Raw genomic sequence first — 18,988 nt, 5'->3', positions numbered from 1 at the left:
AACTCCAGACTGTCTTTGATCATCCTGGAGGTGATCATTGGCTGAGCCTTTGCCATTCTGGTTATTCTTCTATCCATTTTGATGGTTGTCTTCCGTTTTCTTCCAGGTCTCTCTGGTTTTGCTCTCCATTTTAAGGCATTGGAGATCATTTTAGCTGAACAGCCTATAATTTTTTGCACCTCTTTATAGGTTTTCCCCTCTCTAATCAACTTTTTAATCAAAGTACGCTGTTCTTCTGAACAATGTCTTGAACGACCCATTTTCCTCAGCTTTCAAATGCATGTTCAACAAGTGTTGGCTTCATCCTTAAATAGGGGCCACCTGATTCACACCTGTTTCTTCACAAAATTGATGACCTCAGTGATTGAATGCCACACTGCTATTTTTTTGAACACACCCCTTTCAACTAATTCAACTAATTGCCCAATTGCACAGCCTTAAGAGTGTGCATATCATGAATGCTGGGTCTCATTTGTTTTCTGAGAATCTACTGAACCTACTGGTAACTTGTTTGCCACGTAGCAATAAAAAAATATACGAAAAACCTTGATTATTCTGGTTAGTCACATTGTACTGCTATTATTTTGAACAATACTGTATATACATGCCAGAAACACGTGTATATACAAAATCCAAATCAGTTGATTTTCGGGTTAGTTGTACCTATGGAAAGTTGTCACAAGGACTTTATTTAAAGATTGTCACATGTTTTAAAGAAATAGATTACTCAAATATGAAAATTTGCTCCATCCAAGATTGTTTGTTTCTTCATCAGAATTAAAGAAATGTAGCATGACATGACTTGTTCATAAATGGATGGGTGCCGTCAGAATGAGAGTCCAAACAGCTGATAAAAACATCACAATAATTCACACGACTTGTGTCTATGAGTAAAGAGCTCGTCACACTTCTGTGTATGTTTCGCAAAAGTAAGTCATACAGGCTTGGGACGACATGAGAGTGAGTAATTTCTCACAGAAGTTTAACTTTTTTGGGTGAACTATTCTTTTAACAACACAAAAGAATGACAGTCTTTGTTTAAATGAGAGATTCTTCAGCGTTGTGGGAAACTGTCCTGGTTTGTTCAGTTCAAACGCTGCAGAAATGGGACGGATTGCTCATTGCTTCTAATCAAGTAGTTTAAAGATTTAAATGCCTTAAAGGGATACAGTATGCAGAGTGTAAAATCCCAATTCACTTTAAAAATCATCTGAAACACACTGATAAAGTTTATTTTGCATGCTATATCAGTTCTTATAAATTCATGAGTTTGTGTTGCGATATTCTTTTTAAACAAGTTTAATTGCTTCAGAATTTCTGATAATCTCTTAAAACTAATTTTGGACTGTCTGGAAACTGTTCCTGTCTGATCTGATGTTTTATTTTCCTCTCTGTGCTTAGTTTTGGTGTACAGAAAACTGAAAACGGATTAAAGATTATTTGCCATTTCTCAGGCTCTCATGTTGTGATTTGATCAAACCAGACTTCAAAGGAACAAACTCCAGCTTGCCAATACATAAATGCTTTGCAAATGCTGCTTTCCTCTTTTTTCCTAATTCCTCTTTTAGGCTCTATCATTCTTTACAATTTGATTCAATTGACATTTAGATTCAAAGGAAAAGTGTGTTTTCCATTTCAGTGAGAGTAAGTGACACCAAGACCCAGGGGCGTAGCAGCCATTTTAAAAGTGGGGGGGACAGCTGTATGGTGATTTGACCCAAAGCTGATGTTCATAATAAATTCTAAATAGAATACCATTTGGCATTTTACTTTTTCAAATTTGGGAACATGACATGATAGCTTACAGGAACCTATTTTTGTTAAATCATATTCGAAATTAAAAAATACTGCAGGACTTTGAGACCAATGGGAGACCATCTATAATTTTTTTTAAATAAAGATATTTTATGATATTTACAATATTTCAGTTGCACTACATTTGAACAATAACTGTTTTTTTTAACAGTTGGACAAAAACAGGTGTTAAATGAGTATACAGATTACATCTACAGTAATTTTACACAACATACATTTTATGAAAAATAAGAGACAGATAATCTGTGAAAAAATCAAGCTCCTCTGGCTCCTCCCAGTGGTCCTATTGCCATTTGCAGAAATACATCACTCCCGGTAAAAAAACAACCAATCAGAGCTGCGGTCCGTAACTTTGTTTGTGTTCAAAATGTAGAAAAATGTATATAATAAGCGAGTACAACATTAATCTATTTTCCAAACCGTGTTTTTGGCTTGTCCTGAATCACTAGGGTGCACCTATAATAAGTGTTTATATTCGGACTATTTTAGATTGCTTCGGGGGTACCGCGGCGGAGTAACCCAGTACCTTTGTGATTCTTCATAGACATAAACAGAGAGAAGTAGTTCCGGCTACGATGTTCTTCCGCAAGACGCAAGCAGTTATGTGTATTAACCGCTAAAGCGTCAAAAGTTCCCTACTGCAGCTTAAGATAGTCAATCTGCTTTTTTTTTTATACAAATCTCACCTGTACACATTCTGGAGAGGTTGAGCAACTGCCCCCTCTCTCCGCCAGTGACGTCACAGCCTGCCTTTCCTACAGACTAGTTAGGACATAAAGTAACAGTTATGAATTAAAAGAATAAAATTTGATAAAGTATTTTAAGATATTCGTTGCAAAACAAATATGATTTATTGTGAAATGATAATTTTACTCCGCGAGCAGCACGTAGACAAACAAAAGACAGCAGAAACCAATAATATTGTTACGTCTTATTTAGCAGACGCTTTTATCCAAAGTGACAATTAGGAGAGCATTTAACACACTGAATCCGGCGCGACGTGACGAGGTCCATACGGGTTCAATAGGTTAAATCATAACATGAAAACTTTATCGCGCGATTCGTGTCATTGCGACATACTGTAACATACTTACAGTGTGTGTCTGAAAAAAGGATGTAATCGTCCTTTGCTTTTTTCTGGGTGCATTTTATCCCAAACGGCCTAATAGCAAAGTGAACAAACGAACGAACGAAAATTCAGAAGAGCAACAAGAGATTTGAAGCTCATAGCAGACACGCCCAGGAGATGATTCGCTCTGTGATTGGCTGAATGTTACTTCACTCAAATCTAAGTAACAAATCAGAGAACACTACAGGAAATATTCACGCTGGATCCTAAAAAAAAAAAAAATTAGCAGGGGTCAGAATCACCTGTTTCTAAAAGTGCGGGGGACGTGTCCCCCCCGTCCCCCCCAGTTGCTACGCCCCTGCCAAGACCGATTCTCTGAGACAATAGCTAAATGAAGTCTCCTCCACTTTCACCAGAACAAGAACAGTTTCTGAAACGTGGATATTAAGGGCAGCCAGGAGCATTTATATTGTCTGTTCATCCCTCTTAAAGCTGAATAGTTTGATTCTGGCTGTGTGTATTTCAGTTGGGACTGCTGTTAGAGGCCGTCTGATGATTTTTTTAAACTAATCTGCATCGGCTGATTTGTCCTGCGAATTTGGCTGATTTATAGGCCGACGATAGATTTCAAATGGATTTCCCAAAATGCTTATACTTTGTTGAATAAAATGGACACAAAAATAAGCAAATTCGATGTTCAGGTGTTTTGAGACGCCTTTCTCTGCGTGAGCCCTGAACACCAGAACACTGCGAGTACTGAATTGGGCTCTTTCAAATCTTTTTGTTTGTTCAAACTGAGATTTCTATTTGTTCAGGTGCCGGAGGGACTTCGAAGAGAGCTTCGCAGAAGAGAGCTCGGTTCAGTGTCGCTGTCCGTGATACGCGGCTCTCTCTCTCTCCGCACCGAACACAGCGCACTAGTAACTACTCTGTTTAGCTTTTCCGCGTCTTGTGTTTGGATGCTTAATGTTTAAATCTAAAAGCGGTAAGGCTTAAAAACACGTGAAAAAGATAAGCTTTCGTCAACTGTCCTGAGCATCTTTTAAGGCTGGCCTCAACCAGTCGGTTATATAAAATATCACGGGTAAAAGTCATCATAGCTTGCTTAGTATAGACCCAGCCCCCAACCCAACTTTGAGAATAGATTAACGGCCATATTTTTTTATCGGCCGATAAGAGTCTCACGTTAACGCAGCACGTTAACGCCGAGAATGGCCCACCACTAATATTTTTCCATATAATTTAAACTGTAACTGTAAGTGATGTAAAGCTAAATTTTCAGCATCATTACTGCTGTCTTCAAAGTCACATGATCCTTCAAAATTAATTCTGATATGATGATTTGCTGCTCAAGAAACATTTCTCATTATCACCGTTAAAAAGAAGTTGTGCTGTTTAATGTTTTTTGTGGAAACCTGAAACTTTTTTTGTAATATAAACATCCTTACTGTCACTTTTGATCAATTTAATGCATCTTTGGTAAATAAAAGTTTTAATTTCTAAAAAAAAAAAAATATTTACAGTAAAAAAAACGATTTACAGTAGTATAAATCCTTTTAGGCATCCTGTTAATTTTCTTGCCATTGTCTAATAATCAAGTTAGAATTAGCCAAGTTTAAGTGCCAAGTTTGAAAAGAGCATAGTAATGGTTTTATTTATTTTTGATAGAAACATTAATTGATATAAATTTTTATTCTTGTAGAGTTGCATGTGACATTGCTTTAGCTTTCATGTTAGATGAGCATTTATTAAATGATCAGGCTCATTTTGCATGTAGTGCCCAGTAAAACACACCAAAGCGAAGTAACTTATACTTCCCTCTCCTCATATGGCCTCTTTCTGAAAGCTTGAAACTGTCAATCAACTTGTTCACCTTAGGAACTAATGAGAGCTTCTCAAGGTCTTTTGAAGTTGAGACTGGGCTGTAATTGGTGTGTCAGTAGGGACTGTGAAGTTGAATCTCTCCAGATGAGTGAGCTTATAGATCTGCACATCCCTCCACACTCCTCCATCACCCCAGCTGTATACAGTACTTAGATGAACACCATAGGCCAAGGAAATGCACAGCAGGAGATAAAAAAGCAGCACGCTGTTCGTCACGTCACCGCTTAGAAGTCAATCCAGTTTAAAACTATCAGACTGAGAAGAGACCATGGCCATGATGCACTCCATCTATGTTTGCCAGTGTCTCAACTGAAGGATACTTGATCCGACTGCGGTTATAAAACATGCAGCAGTTAAGTGGTGGTTCTTGAAATAACTAAACCTTTTAAGAACATCAGTCACTCTACAAAAACAGATGTGTGTATCATAAAGATAAAGGTATCATGCACCCTCTAAAAGTCCCTAAGAAATGAGATCCTGCTATATTTAAGGAAACAAGAATATGTTGAGAAATTTTGATTTATCTAGCATTTGGCCTGAGGATGTTAATGAAGTTAAAATCCCAGTTTACCTCGTCCTTTGGCTCAAGATCAGTGACCTAGCTGTGTAAAGTGTTCATGCTGTTTGCTTTCAGATTAATGAGGTCTTATGAAAGTTGTTGTCCTGTTCATCTGTTGTGAGCCTAATTAATGTTTTTCCTTTATTGAGGTTGAAGAAAAGAGCACAGTGTGTAGACATTAGATCATGCAACCAAGCTATTATGAATGGTACAAAACACTGTTACATGGTCTGCTGTCTACATCCTCACTGAAACAACTTGCATTAAAAACACACATAGCAGACTTAAAGTTGCCCTATTAAGCCCCTTTTTACAAATGTAAAATAACTCTCTGATGTCCCCAGAGTGTCTATGTAAAGTTTTAGCGCAAAATAGCCCACACATTTTAATAGTTTGTTAAAATTGCCACTTTTAAGGTATGAGGCAAAGCGCACTGTTTTTGTGTTTGTCTCTTTAAATGCAAATGAGCTGGTGCTCCCGCCTCCCTTTTCAGAAGAGGGTGGAGCTTCATGCTCGCAGGCATACCACCGGTGTTACGGTTTTACTGGTGGACGTCAGATTTGTCTCCAAAAAAGGCAGAGGAAATGGTAGCATTAGCAACATTAGGCTTATAAAGAGCCATATTTTTTCTGGGACATTTCCCTTTGAAAAAAAAAAAATTATGTTGACTCCTATGTTCGTTGGTGCATCCCGGAACATAACACTTATAATGCCTCTTTGGTGCTGACATTATATTTCCAGCAGCTACAGCAAGTACAAAGTAATGGGGGACCACTGCTTCTCATTCAAGGCAGGGTCTATGCTAAAAAGGCAGAGAGCAGCACAAATGGACGGGACTTTCCCGAGCATGACGTCATTATAGGGAGAAATCTGGAACCGCTTGTTTGGAGAGACTGTTTATGATTTATTGGGATTATAAAAAAATGACTGGGTGGATATTTACCATTATAGGCTGGTTCTTTTGACACACTGCAGCCACACAACTGTGTTCAAACACAGTCGGCATGAAATGGAAGAAGCAAGTCTTTTTTTCTCTACTGTGACATCTATCTGAGTGAAACAGTATTTTTAATGAGAGGGCAGTACTAGATTTCGTCCTTCAGGAATTGATTGGGTAGTGTACTTCCCCATGGCTTGTGTCAGCTTTAGTCAATGCATTAAATTCTATAAAGTGAATTTAAGTTCAGTTTTTCGCCTAGCATTTAAGCCCTCATATGATGTCAAGGTGTGCTATGAGGCTCCACATGAGGCTCCACATGTGATATGCGGAAGAAAAAATTGATTGTAATTATAAATTTTCTCCCTTGTTTTAGGTAAATTGTAACCATTTTGTACTAATCTGTTGCATCATTTTAATTTAGTTAATTCATGTGATGTGTGGGGCTTCGTAAAAAAATGTTTTTTATCGAAACATTGTAAATCAGTGGCCTCCAAAACCAGTTTCTTTTTATAGAAAAGCATTAAAACATTTCTCATAACTTCTTTCATGCGAAAGAATGCAAGTAAATGATGACACAATTTTCACTTTTGTGTGAACCATTCCTTTAAGGAGCCTATGATGCCCTTCTGACTAATTTTGTCTAGACAGAATTTAGGATTTAGAACAGAGCCACATTTAAAACATAACTTTATGTTGCCTAGCTTCTGCATTTATCTGATTAATATTAGCATGCGATTTGTCAAAACATGCATTTCACAGTTTGTTTAACTTTGCACTTTTTGTAAATCACCTGTAAATTCCACTTTTTTGAGTGTCTTATGGAGGGGTTGAATAAAGCATAAAGTGTCCTGTTTAAAAGCTGCAGAGATTCCTAAATGTCAAAAAGAAACAAAAACAAAATCTTCTTGTGTATGACAGCAAGCATGCATATGCAACTTGTAAGATGTGACATTATTGTTCCTGTCTAGTCTTTACAAACACTTGGTTTGTATGAGGAAGGCACATACAAGTTAGGCTCTGTTCACACTTGGCGTCTTTTTTGAAGCTGCCAGCATCTGTTTTACATTATAATAATTTATACATTATACATTCATAATTATAATCCTACGGAGTAAACAGTGTTTTCAAAAAAGTCCAGAGTGCATTTGTAAATGCCAGGGGTCGCATTTTGCATTCAAACAGCATTGTTGGAGTATAGTTAGAGCTTAGGGTTCTGAGTTGTTTAATTCTGTAAGTGTCACAGTGTTGTGTCTTGCTTTGATTTATCGAGGTGAGCAAGCTGTCTCTCTTTCATTTGTGTAAGACTTTGCAAAGAATCCCCTCTGCGTGAATCATGTTTGGATGAATCAAGTACAGAAAGTTCCTCTGTTTGCTTTGCTTCCCAATGGTTCAGTTCGGAATATCTCCTGAAGAAAGCCGTAGGAATGAAGTGGGCGTGTGACACAAATTAACAATCAAACCATTTGTGCTTCCTATAAATCCTCCATTCTCACAGTGGAGTGCCTGTTCCAAATCAACTTCACAGAAGAGCACATCAAAGCTCGGAAATGACGAGAGCAGGATGACTGTGTTTCCAAGGGTTTCGAGCGTGCCCGGGTGCACTCTTAATGGAAAGTGGAATGGACAGTGCGTGAGCCCCCTCTGGCCCTGTGCTTTTTCCGGGAGTGCAGTGCTACCATTGACAGCATGCTGACACATGAGCACCAGGGCATTCTGACTGCGCCGTATTCCTCTACTTTACCTCAGGAGCTGCTGAAATTGACCTCCTGCAGCTCCAGGGAGGCTCCAAACATGCTTCCTTCGGTCCTGCTGAAACAAAAAGGATGCACCTGAACCATGCGACTCCAAAGGTCTCAGAAAATGGCATCCAGTAAAGAGTGAAGGTCTTCAGAACTACTTATATGAACTCGCGTGATACTGTGCTCGATCTGACCTTTAATCATTTAGAGACCCACTTACCGTTCCTTACATCTGACCTTTTAATGTATATATTTGTATTTAACATTCTTCCCCTGGTAGGTGAGGGATAATGTACAGTCAGATTTTAGGTTATTATGCGCATGTTGCATTCTCAGATGAGTGTTAAAACAACCTTAACTCATGTGGAGTAACATTTACTGTGAACATAGGAGCTGCAAACACAAGCCTAATGTTTAAGAACACAGTATACACAGTATATATTATATTAGGAAACAATAATTTTTAATCCTCATTCTGGACCTTTTTAAGGGGCGAATCATAACAGCTGATTAACCGTGTGCTTAGTTGACTAATCAAAGATGAAGCTGATGATGCTGACTCAACACCGTGGACGTGCCTTCAGAGAGAAGTGCACCTTTCATACGGATTACAGAATCAGAGAGTAATCTATTTGTTTTCGATTAGAATTTGTTCATTTTAAAGTAGAAATTTCAAGCTTCCTGTACATATACGGTATATTGTGAGGCCAGTAACCTACATACTGAGTTTGGGTTCATTTTTGTGAGTTGCACTAGTTCACCAAGACTGAGACGGCAGAACGCACATGCTGTTTGTTTTCTTTATTTTACAAAAGCACAACGTCTAGTTGTTGTTATGAGTCTACACAAATACAAGTAGACCCTTGGCAGTTTTGGATGATATATTACTCTTATCTGCATGTGCAAAACAATTATGGCTTATTTTGTTTATACTTGTGTAAGGAAAAATGCCAGTGATCGCGCCGTCATGTCATGCAGTAGCATGCTAATAACATGCTGTACAAGCACTTGGATGGTTAGCGTATCTAGTTTACATTTGAGTTATTGGTCATGTAAACTTGCTACTACTTACATGTTTCAATTAGAAGTTAAATTTGAGGTTGACGAATGATAGGCGAATGTTTGGATTTTCTACCCGATATACTGTAACTACCTCAAGGAGCAGCCATTAACAGTCTGTCTGATTTATTTTATTTTTTTCTGCGACTAACCAACGAATACAATTTTAGTAGACTAAGCCTCTTCTCGTTGACTGACATTTAGTCAACTATTAGGGGGGCAGCCCAGAGTATCACCACTGTTACATTTGAGTAAATGTTTCTAAAACATTATTCATATACAACCGTCCATCATTTACAGACAAAGCATTACGAAATTATTTACTTACATTTTGTAATGCAGCTGCTGTCAGATCCAGTCCAACTTACTGCTTCATGTCAACAAAAGTTTCTTTGCAAACTCTCCGTTACACTTTGCCTTACAAAAAAATCTGAATCAAATAATCTGAACAAACATATAACCCCCAACATTCACTAAACACATTCTAATTATAAGATTTTTTTTCCAGCTGTTATGCATATACATTGATGCATGCATTGATGAGATGGTACATGCAGACCTGCCATTCCCTTCCTGGAGTATTTTTGGAGCTAAGATACAACTCATATTTTAATTTATAATGACATTATACTCTAAGCTTCATTATGTCTCCTCTTTCTGACCCTATCTATTTTCTTCTCTGCTATAGGAGAGGCCGAAACACATAATTTTTCATGGCTAATATGACAGTGTTCATGACACTAACTTTCCTAGACGTTGTAATGAGTGGGTATGTGGTGTTCCCTCCCATCTTTGAAGGCTCTTTTATTCCGAACAGCATATTCCATGTGCTTCTCTGTCCCTCTGACAGTGTAATAGTTGCTCATTTTGAAATTCTACTGAGAAATAAATAGCTATTTTGTGGTTGATATGTCTGAGGTGAAATTATTAATTTTGTATAATGGCCACTGACGACGGGCCTTCTTAATGGACTGAAAACATCCATTGAGAACATCTCAATGGACATGTTACTGGCAATATGCATGTATTTATTTATCTATTCATTTTTGCAAGAATGGGCAAAAGCCTTGATATACATTTTCCTCACATTAGACTGATCTCTTTTTGCAGCCAGTCTGTAATAACGTAATAGGCAACTGTTTATTTGCTTTTGAGGCGTAATACACAACAGCATGATTTATATAAACGCTGGCTCATGTTTTTGAGGATCACATGTTAAAGGGCTCATATGATGTTGTTAAAAAGAAAATTACTTTGTGCATTCGGTGTAATTAAATGTGTTTATGCAGTTTAAGAAAAAAAAAAAAAACTCAAGTTGTAACTACAACTAACCACTGATATCTAGATGTGTCCTCTTTTGGAAGGCCACTTTGGAAGTATTTTCGCTTTCACAACAAAACATTGTCTCCACAACATGGTGCCAGCAGCTACAGCAAGAATAAAAGGTACGGCTTCTTTCTTTTGCATGAACATTTGGGCGGTGTTATGCAAATATTCCCACGTAGTGATGTGGAGATGTGGGGGCGTGTTAGAATGAGCCGTTTTAGGAGGGTGTGGACAAGTCTTAACTTTTATAAAGAATTTGAGATTTATTAGTCTTTGCAACTTTACAGATCTTCTTTATGCACCAAGAGCTTGTAACACTCCAAAGAGAAAGTAAAACTTGAAATTGCATCATATGACCCCTTTAAAACATTATTCTGACTTCTCGTGTGAAGTGTAAGCAGTGAATCATCCGGATGCATCGATCACATCGCCAGCATCAAACTTTCATTAGAGATGCAGGCCTGTGTTGCGTCAAACAACAGCTGCCTGCTGTTTGTGTTGTTGCGCTTTGTGATCTTCAGAAGACAGAAATGTATAAATAGTTAAATTTTATACGATATTTCTTCCAAGGAGATTCGTAGTGCACTTCAAGTGTTTTCAATTGACTTTTTATCGATGCAAACATTCATTACTGCTCAAATACAGGCTGCTTCATCCGTCTCCTGACAATGAGCCCATGATGAGCCTCTATTTATATTTCAAAACAGTCATTGTCTGACAGTCAAGAATTGTTCACAAGGGGATAATGGGTAATTTGTCACAGCGTCTGCGCTCCCCACTGTAGTTTTGTCACAGTCCGCCCCTAGAAATCTTCACATGGCCGAAGGGGATTTGCCCTGTGTACAAATGTAAATTGGATTGTTATTAAATTATCTCACTTGTGTGGTCTGAACACGCTGAAACTTTTAAAGCATAAAATAAACAAATAAGCCTGGCCATGCTCCAAATTCATCTAACCAATGTTCTGGTCGTCAGAGATGGGAAGAGATGTGATGTGAAAAGCAAAATGTTTAAATGTGGACTCCCTCGCTCTGACCAGATGAGTCTGGGGAGTGAAGATATGACCATATGTCTTCTGTTTACAATTGTGAAATGTGTCCCTGAGGTTCGCTGCATTTGGTAATTAAGAGACTATGGATATGTAACATTTATATAGCCTTGGATATTGTTGCCTTGAGACTGATTTTAGCTCATCCCTGGTCCTGTGGTGATGTTTGCGTTGTTGGATCTCGTAATGTTACCTCCAAGGCTAATAATCACCAGACAGGCTGTTGGTGGTTTATTGCCTTCTCTAAATGTGGTTATGAGTATAAAGAAATACATCCTGAAATATTGTTTAGTACTGTCAATAATGATGTTGTTTCAAGGGAATCAATCCTGTTTTTAACAAATGAGTCATCTGGAGTTATTTTTAGATGAAATAAATAAAGGCAAAGTTATATAAGACTAGAGATTTTAAGTCACAATAAAGATGTTTATATATATATATATATATATATATATATATATATATATATATATATATATATATATATATATATATATATATATATATATATATATATATATATATATATATATATATATATATTTATGTTGCTGTTAGTTTTAACTTTATATACCGGTAGTGTGTATTCCACAAATATCTTTAGAAGCACAACATTGACAATAATAGGAAATGTTTCTTGAGCAGCAATCTTAAAATGATTTCTTAAAGGATCATGTAACACTGAAGACTGGAGTAATGATGCTAGAGTATTGAAGAGTTATTTTCAATTATAATAATAATATTTCATAATGTTACAGTTTACAGTAAAAAAAAAAAAAACATATTAACCCCAAACTTTAGAATGATAGTCAAACCATTTTTATATTATTAGTAGTCTAATAATTTGCAGTTTAGACCTATTAATTGTTATTTAAAACAAAAAGAAAAACCAATAGAGTTATCTGTATTGATTTCTGGGATTCTGTGATTCACTTTTGTTTTTTACAGGAAAAATAGACCTGATCAAAGCATCATGGCGGGTTACATGTGCACATTCACATTTTCTTCAGCAAGAGTAAAAATCTGCTTATGTCACTTTAAACCATATACTGTAGCAAATTTGCTCGATATGCGCTGGATCTGATAATGATTTTCAAATTGTGAGCCTGGGGTTAAATATGATAAATAGAAAATGATCTCCGTTGCCAACAGCTTTATATCCTCTGTAGTTTGACACCTTTTCCACTTTTTGAGTTTCTCTAAAGGTCTGATAGTAGGCTTCTCTCGTGTTCTTCCATACATAAATCAAGTTGCCTCTAAGCACAGATGTCAAAGTTGCTGTGTGTGCAAATCAAATACTTGCTGTGTGAGAATTGCCTTTATAAAAATAGCTTTAATAAAGTGGCAGACCTCATTAATTTAGAAGCCTTTCAATTGGCAAGGCATAGCCGTTTTCTTTTCCAAGAGGAGTAATGTGCTGACTGCAGATGTGGCTTCAGTGACCTGTCAAGGTGAGCCAGAGGTGAGTCCTGAAATGGATGAGGGACTCTCGCTCAGACCGAAGGATGGGCCTGTCTGATCAAATACCATTTCTCTGCACTGTTCAAAAGATTGGGATCAGTACAAGTCTCTTATTCACATCAAGGCTGCATTTATTTGATCGAGAATACATAATAAAGTAATTTATTCTTCAGTCTTCAGTGTCACCTGATCCTTCAGAAATGCTGCTTAATATTTTTGGAACCTTAATACTTTTTTTCAGCATTCTTTGATAAATATAAATGATCAGCACTTATTCAAATAGAAATAATTTTTAACAGTAAGTCTTCACTAGCACATTTGATCAATTTAACACTTTTTAATTTCTTTAAATAAATAAAAAACTTTTGACCCCAAACATTTGGAATGATAGTGTATAGTTGTAAAAAAATATTGACATTTTGAATAAATGCTATTCTTTTTGTACTTTTTAACCATTTAAGAATCCTGAAAAAAGTTAGGATCCAAATGCTATTAAGCAGCAAAACTGATTCAAACATTGATAATAAATTGATAAAATCATTGATAAAGAATGATTTCTGAAGGGTCATGTGACAATGAAGACTGGAGTAATGCTGAAAATTCAGCTTTGTTCACAAGAATAAATTATGTTTTAAATTGCAATACGATTTTCACAGTATTTTCTGTATTTTTGATCAAATGAATACAGCCTTGATGAGCCCGAGGCTCGTACCGATCGTACTGATCCCAAACGTTTGAAAGGGAGTGTATTCTCAATATTACTAAAGCCGATTGGCTTTGATAATTAACACATTTGAGAGTGTGCAGTCTAGTGTAAAACACATTATTTTAAAAATTTACTTTTTATGATGTCTTCAAGTTGTTTTGTAAACCTTTATACCATTTTCAAGAAATATTTTGAGTCGCTGACTCAAAAATGTCATGTGCTGTAACCAAAAAATAAAATAAAATCTTAAATTAATCTTTTAATTTAAATATATTTTTAATCTAATTCAGAAATTGAAACATGCTCTTAATAGAAGTTCATTCAAGTCATTGTAATCCCGGATGTATAAACTGCATTTTAAAGGGTTCCTGATTAAAACAATTAGCATCAAGTCATTGACCCATACAATAGTTTTTCTGTAATGTGTTTCTAATCTTTCTACAAATGTATGTTCTCTATCATCACGAGTCACCGGCCGAGGACTCATGGAGGCCTCTACGATTTAGCTCTTTGGAAGAGCCGAGCTTAGTAGGATCCATCAATTGATCCAGCACTTGTCCTTAATGTGAATTTACTTTGCAATAGCTTTTAAAGCCTTGTTGTGCTCTCAGTCCCCGAGGGGAATCTGTCACCTGGGTCTGCTTCATCTGTTTGATGTTTGCAGCTCAAATCTTCAAAGTGACCTACATCTCAGCCTCTTTGGTCCGTGTCTTCTTTTGGGCTTAAAATTTGGCCTCTCAAAACATCATATCACAAAGCATGCCATCCAGTTCGGTTCAGTTCAGTTCGGTTCGGTTCACTCTCCAAGGCCTTTGAGAGCATGCATTATGGCACAGCGTTCAAAAGATCAGTCTTTCAATCTCGATTTATCAGATATCCTGGTTCAAAAAGAATAGTGTGTCAAATGAGAAGAAAGTAAACAGCTGACAACCCCTACATAATAATAAGTGACAGGAAGTGGGTGTGTGCTCGAATGTGTGTGTTCATGTGTAACAGACAGTAATTTGCAGTGTGAGTGTTTGAAGATTTAAAAGCTGCGGTGTTCCCGCCGTGCACAGAGTGTTAGGAGAAGAGCGTCAGACATCAGAGACGGCTTGTTCGGTGGAGAACAGTGGCTTTCTATGCCCACTTCAATCCCTTCAGTGACAGATCAAGATAAATCTTTCCCAAAGCAGCGCACGGCATGACCACTGTCCACTCCTTAACATCCAGTGCACTCATCAACATTACATTCGACTTCTGGCTTTTTACTTTTTTCCTTCTCCAGGGCTTAACGCTTACTTATTTCCCAAGGAGCGCATTAAGGAACATTAGAGGCACTGTAAAAATGTATCAAATAATGTGTTCTTTTCCTTTATAAAGGGATGCAAGGAGACCTTCACAAGGATTTTTTTTATTGATTAAAATACACAACTTATGCTAGGTTTTAAAACATTTCTGCTTCAAACTCTTTATGAATTATTATTAGGCCTATACACATTATGACTGAGAAACAAGTGCACAGTCATTTAGAATGTAGACTTATTTTCTTTGGATTTCTGTTGTTGTTGTTTTCTGTAGCTCTACAGCATCACTGTCGAAGAGAAATTAGCTGGTGAAGTAGATTTATTTATTGCAGAGTTAACGAAAGTTATGTGTAATGTAATGTAATGTTGTCATAACAAATGTCAGTAGACCGGGAAGATTATAAAATGAGCAGTTCATTCATAAATTCATAAGACTTCACCTAAAATACAGTCAATGAGCACAGTGCTAAAAAAAGGGGCGGAGCAACATAAGCTCTATACATTCATTACATATAAAAATGAATAAATTAATATTTATCAGCCATGTTAAAGATTATTCTGTGACTTCACTGTTTCCTGTTGAGATTTTTATTTTTATGTAATTTTTTCTGCAGCCAACTAACTAATTTAAATATGGTCGACTAGGCCTCTTTTCATTAACTAATGTGTAGTCAACTATTAGGGGTCAGAGCTATTTATTAGACTTTCCTTCTTGTGAAGGGCTAAATTAAAAAAGGAAAATTAAATTTATGCATTTAGCAGACATTTTATCCAAAGCGACTTACAGTGCATTCAGGCTATCAATTTCTACCTATCGGTGTTCCCATGATGGTTATGGGCTACAATAAACAGAAGCTAACATTCAATCAAATTGATATATTCAATATATGAATTAAACCGTTTATTCTGTAACCAAAATGGCAATAATAAACATGAAGAGGAAAAAAAAAGATTTTCTAATTTAGTATTTTCTTCATGTTTTCCATTAAAAATGTATCAAGATACATTTACTTGAGAAGCAAAATTACAAAAATAATAATAATAATTTTTAGTTTTTGATTAAAACCAGAAAATATATCTGACAGTGGGGCAAGAAAAATAAATCAGCTTTCTCTTTGAATTAAGATTATTTTTCTCACCCCACTTGCAGAAGCAAAAACTAACATAATGTGTATACATTTTAGAGAAAACAAGACTTAGTGTTTTGGACTTGAGAAGTTAAATGACTTAAAATATTAAGTAAGAAAATAATTTCTTTACAATGCTTGATACAGGACTTTTAATTATAAACAAGTTTATGAAAAGTGTATGCTTTACTGTCACCGTCTGCTCATTGTAAACCTGTGGGGATAAAACATGCACTCTTACGAATGTCTACAACATTACAATCTAAACCGCATGAGGAGCGCTCACACTCTCCCGAGCAGGCGAAAGTTGTCACGGTCAAACCTGATGTTCCTCTGCTGTCTCTCCGCAGGTGCCCTGGCCGTACTGATCCCAGAGCTTGACCTGGTCATCTCTCTGGTGGGCTCGGTGAGCAGCAGCGCTCTGGCCCTCATCATCCCTCCCCTGCTTCAGATCATCACCTTCCATAATGAAGACATGAAGCGCTGGGTGATGGTCAAGGACATCGGCATCAGTCTCATTGGCTTTGTGGGCTTTGTGGCGGGGACGTACATCTCCATCCAGGAGATTGTGGCCCGGAACAGCAGCAGACACAACGGCACGCACCTGCAGCTGCTGTGATGCTGACCGAGCGACAGAATAAATGCAGACCCACTGAATCATTTACTTACTACATGCTCCTTTGATTTCTGCTGAATTCCGCTTGGGATTCCTCTTACAGAACGTCCCTAGCTCATGGATTTTTTATGTGTTTTTGTCCTTCGGTTTTTGCTGCACTGAAGTCTCCTCGTATCCCAAGTTACACTGGTTTCAGAAAACTCATTTTTACAAACTTTTTGGGGCCGAAGCCTTTTATTCAAACTGTATGGTGAATATTAATGGAATAATGTTGCTCATTTGAATGTTTTGTTTATAGTGTTTTTTCACATTCATTTTGACTGATCAGGTTCATGTGTTGATTACTCATTCTGAGTGTTTCTACATGTTGAAATTGAAAAGAAGTGACGTGAATAGTGATTTCTGCTTGGAAATGTGTATTTGTGTTTGTTTCATGACCAAAAGCGAGTTATTTACTTCTGCGTATTACTCACAGACTCAACCTAGACTTGATTGGAAATATGTGGAAAATCCATTCGAGGTACAGAATGCTTTATGTTTGCACAATTACACAATACCCAATACCTCTCAGTCTCACTGAGTCATAAAACACTCAATTCAGTGGTCTTGAAACTATTTTATCTGCACAGTGTCTGCTGTTTTAGTCTTTTTTTTAATTGATTTACATATTTAAGTAATGTTTCATAGGTTTATTCTGTTATTAGTGCCATCTCGCTCATCAAACAGTCGTTTATAATCAGCAGGTGCCATCAGTGAGTCATCTTACAGAGAAATCTGTTGATATATTTATTAGAAAACATTATTTCAGTATCCACAAATGGCCAGTTCTCTTATCCAGATGCGTGCAGTATATAATGGTTTTAAAACAGGCTCCAGATCTCATGATGTGTAGCACACAAGACACTTCAAGTTCAGGCAAAGCAACAGGAGTTAAGTGCATGTACGTTGAGTAACTTTAATTTTAAAACACTTGTACTGTTGTGTTAAACACTTTTTACTGGGGTACTTGAATTTTATTTTTTAATTTTAAGTTGTATGAATTCTCTTTATATATTGAGGGCAGTGCCAAAGTTATTGACCGTTTTATCATTTACTGTATTTTTTTCTACTTTCACTCAACTGCAGCTTTTGTAATTGTTGTTATGTGTTATTTGCTTTTGACTTTTTGTGATTTCATGGATTTCCGCCTTGATGTACACATGCTGTAGGTCTTTAATTCATGCTGACCTTGTGGAAAATGAACATATCTCTATTTTAAAACTTACAAATATTTGATATTGATTCTAAAAACAGTTCATTTATTTGTTGATCATCAGAATGAGTTTCATGGTCCAGCTGTTGAGTTGCCTCTCTGTGTCTCTCTAGTTGATTTAAATCCGCAGGCCTTGAGAGCTGCTCTGTGCTCGGTGTGTTTTAATTAAAGAACCGATAGCCCGTCTGTGTTCTTCTGACTCTTCATCGCATGTGATTTTTCTCACTGAGTCTTTTGTTGCAAAGCAGTGTTTTCCAACTAAGGGTATATATGCTTGCTTCAAGGGTACTTGGGAAGATTTAGCTTTGTTAAGGGTGAAGGTATTTTGAAATGTTGCATTAGTAAAAAGTTTTTTGAAAGGGCAACATTTCAAGAAGTGCATTTGTAAAGGTACTGCTTGGTTGCCGGTTTACTGTATATAGACAGAACAGAAAATCAAACCATGTTTGTGTCTGTGAAAAGCTCATGAATTCAATGCATGCAGTCATTCATCTAGCTCTCATCAGTGGCTCTGTAGGAGCTTGTCTGTGACGTATACCAATAGATTACGGCTTATCGTGAGCAAAAATAAATAAGAAATAAAATGCAGATTTCATCACTGAATATCAGCATAGCTGTGATAACCTGTGTTTGCCTACTACAGACATTTATGAACAGTTTGTGTGAATTACAGCTTTGATTATTTGTTCATTGTACTTTGACCACCTTTCTTCTAATAAGACTTCTGCTGAGAATGTTGATTTGTATAATCTGCAACTCTTTCACTGAAGTTGCATCGTGTCAAACCTTCGATTGGTTGGTGTGGTAAAGGCTGACATCTTCAATACTGTGTCACTGATTGCAGTAACAGTGTTTCGTACTTCGACAGATCAGAAGGAAATTGCTATGGTAGGCTGTCATTATTTATAATGGAAAAAATACAGTGTGGACGAAAGTCAAGTTTTGACCATGTTCTCTCATGTAGTTTCGGCCTCGAATGTCTTTGATTTTTTTCCCCCAGCTGCTCGTTTTTACAAAACAACAACAAAAGAAACTCCAATTTCTAACAGTTTGCAGGAAGTAATGAAGGTCGAGTAATATCTGACTTGCATCAACATTGCA

At 36.8% G+C, this 18,988-nt stretch overlaps 1 protein-coding gene across 2 annotated transcripts in view; it reads left to right on the top strand.

Moving 5' to 3' along the window:
• LOC113057819 (proton-coupled amino acid transporter 1-like) overlaps positions 1 to 18,076 on the top strand; it is a 38,030-nt gene extending 19,954 nt beyond the window's left edge. For both annotated transcript variants that reach the window (XM_026225347.1, XM_026225346.1), the window contains exon 12: positions 16,370 to 18,076. In XM_026225347.1, the coding sequence (XP_026081132.1) occupies positions 16,370 to 16,638 (269 nt within the window). In that variant the 3' untranslated portion in view covers positions 16,639 to 18,076. The remainder of the gene's footprint in view (positions 1 to 16,369) is intronic.
• The last annotated feature ends 912 nt before the right edge of the window (positions 18,077 to 18,988 follow it).

Source organism: Carassius auratus, chromosome 39 (assembly GCF_003368295.1).
Source record: "Carassius auratus strain Wakin chromosome 39, ASM336829v1, whole genome shotgun sequence".
Taxonomy (NCBI): domain Eukaryota; kingdom Metazoa; phylum Chordata; class Actinopteri; order Cypriniformes; family Cyprinidae; genus Carassius; species Carassius auratus.
This window is presented reverse-complemented; position numbering and strand designations above follow the sequence as displayed.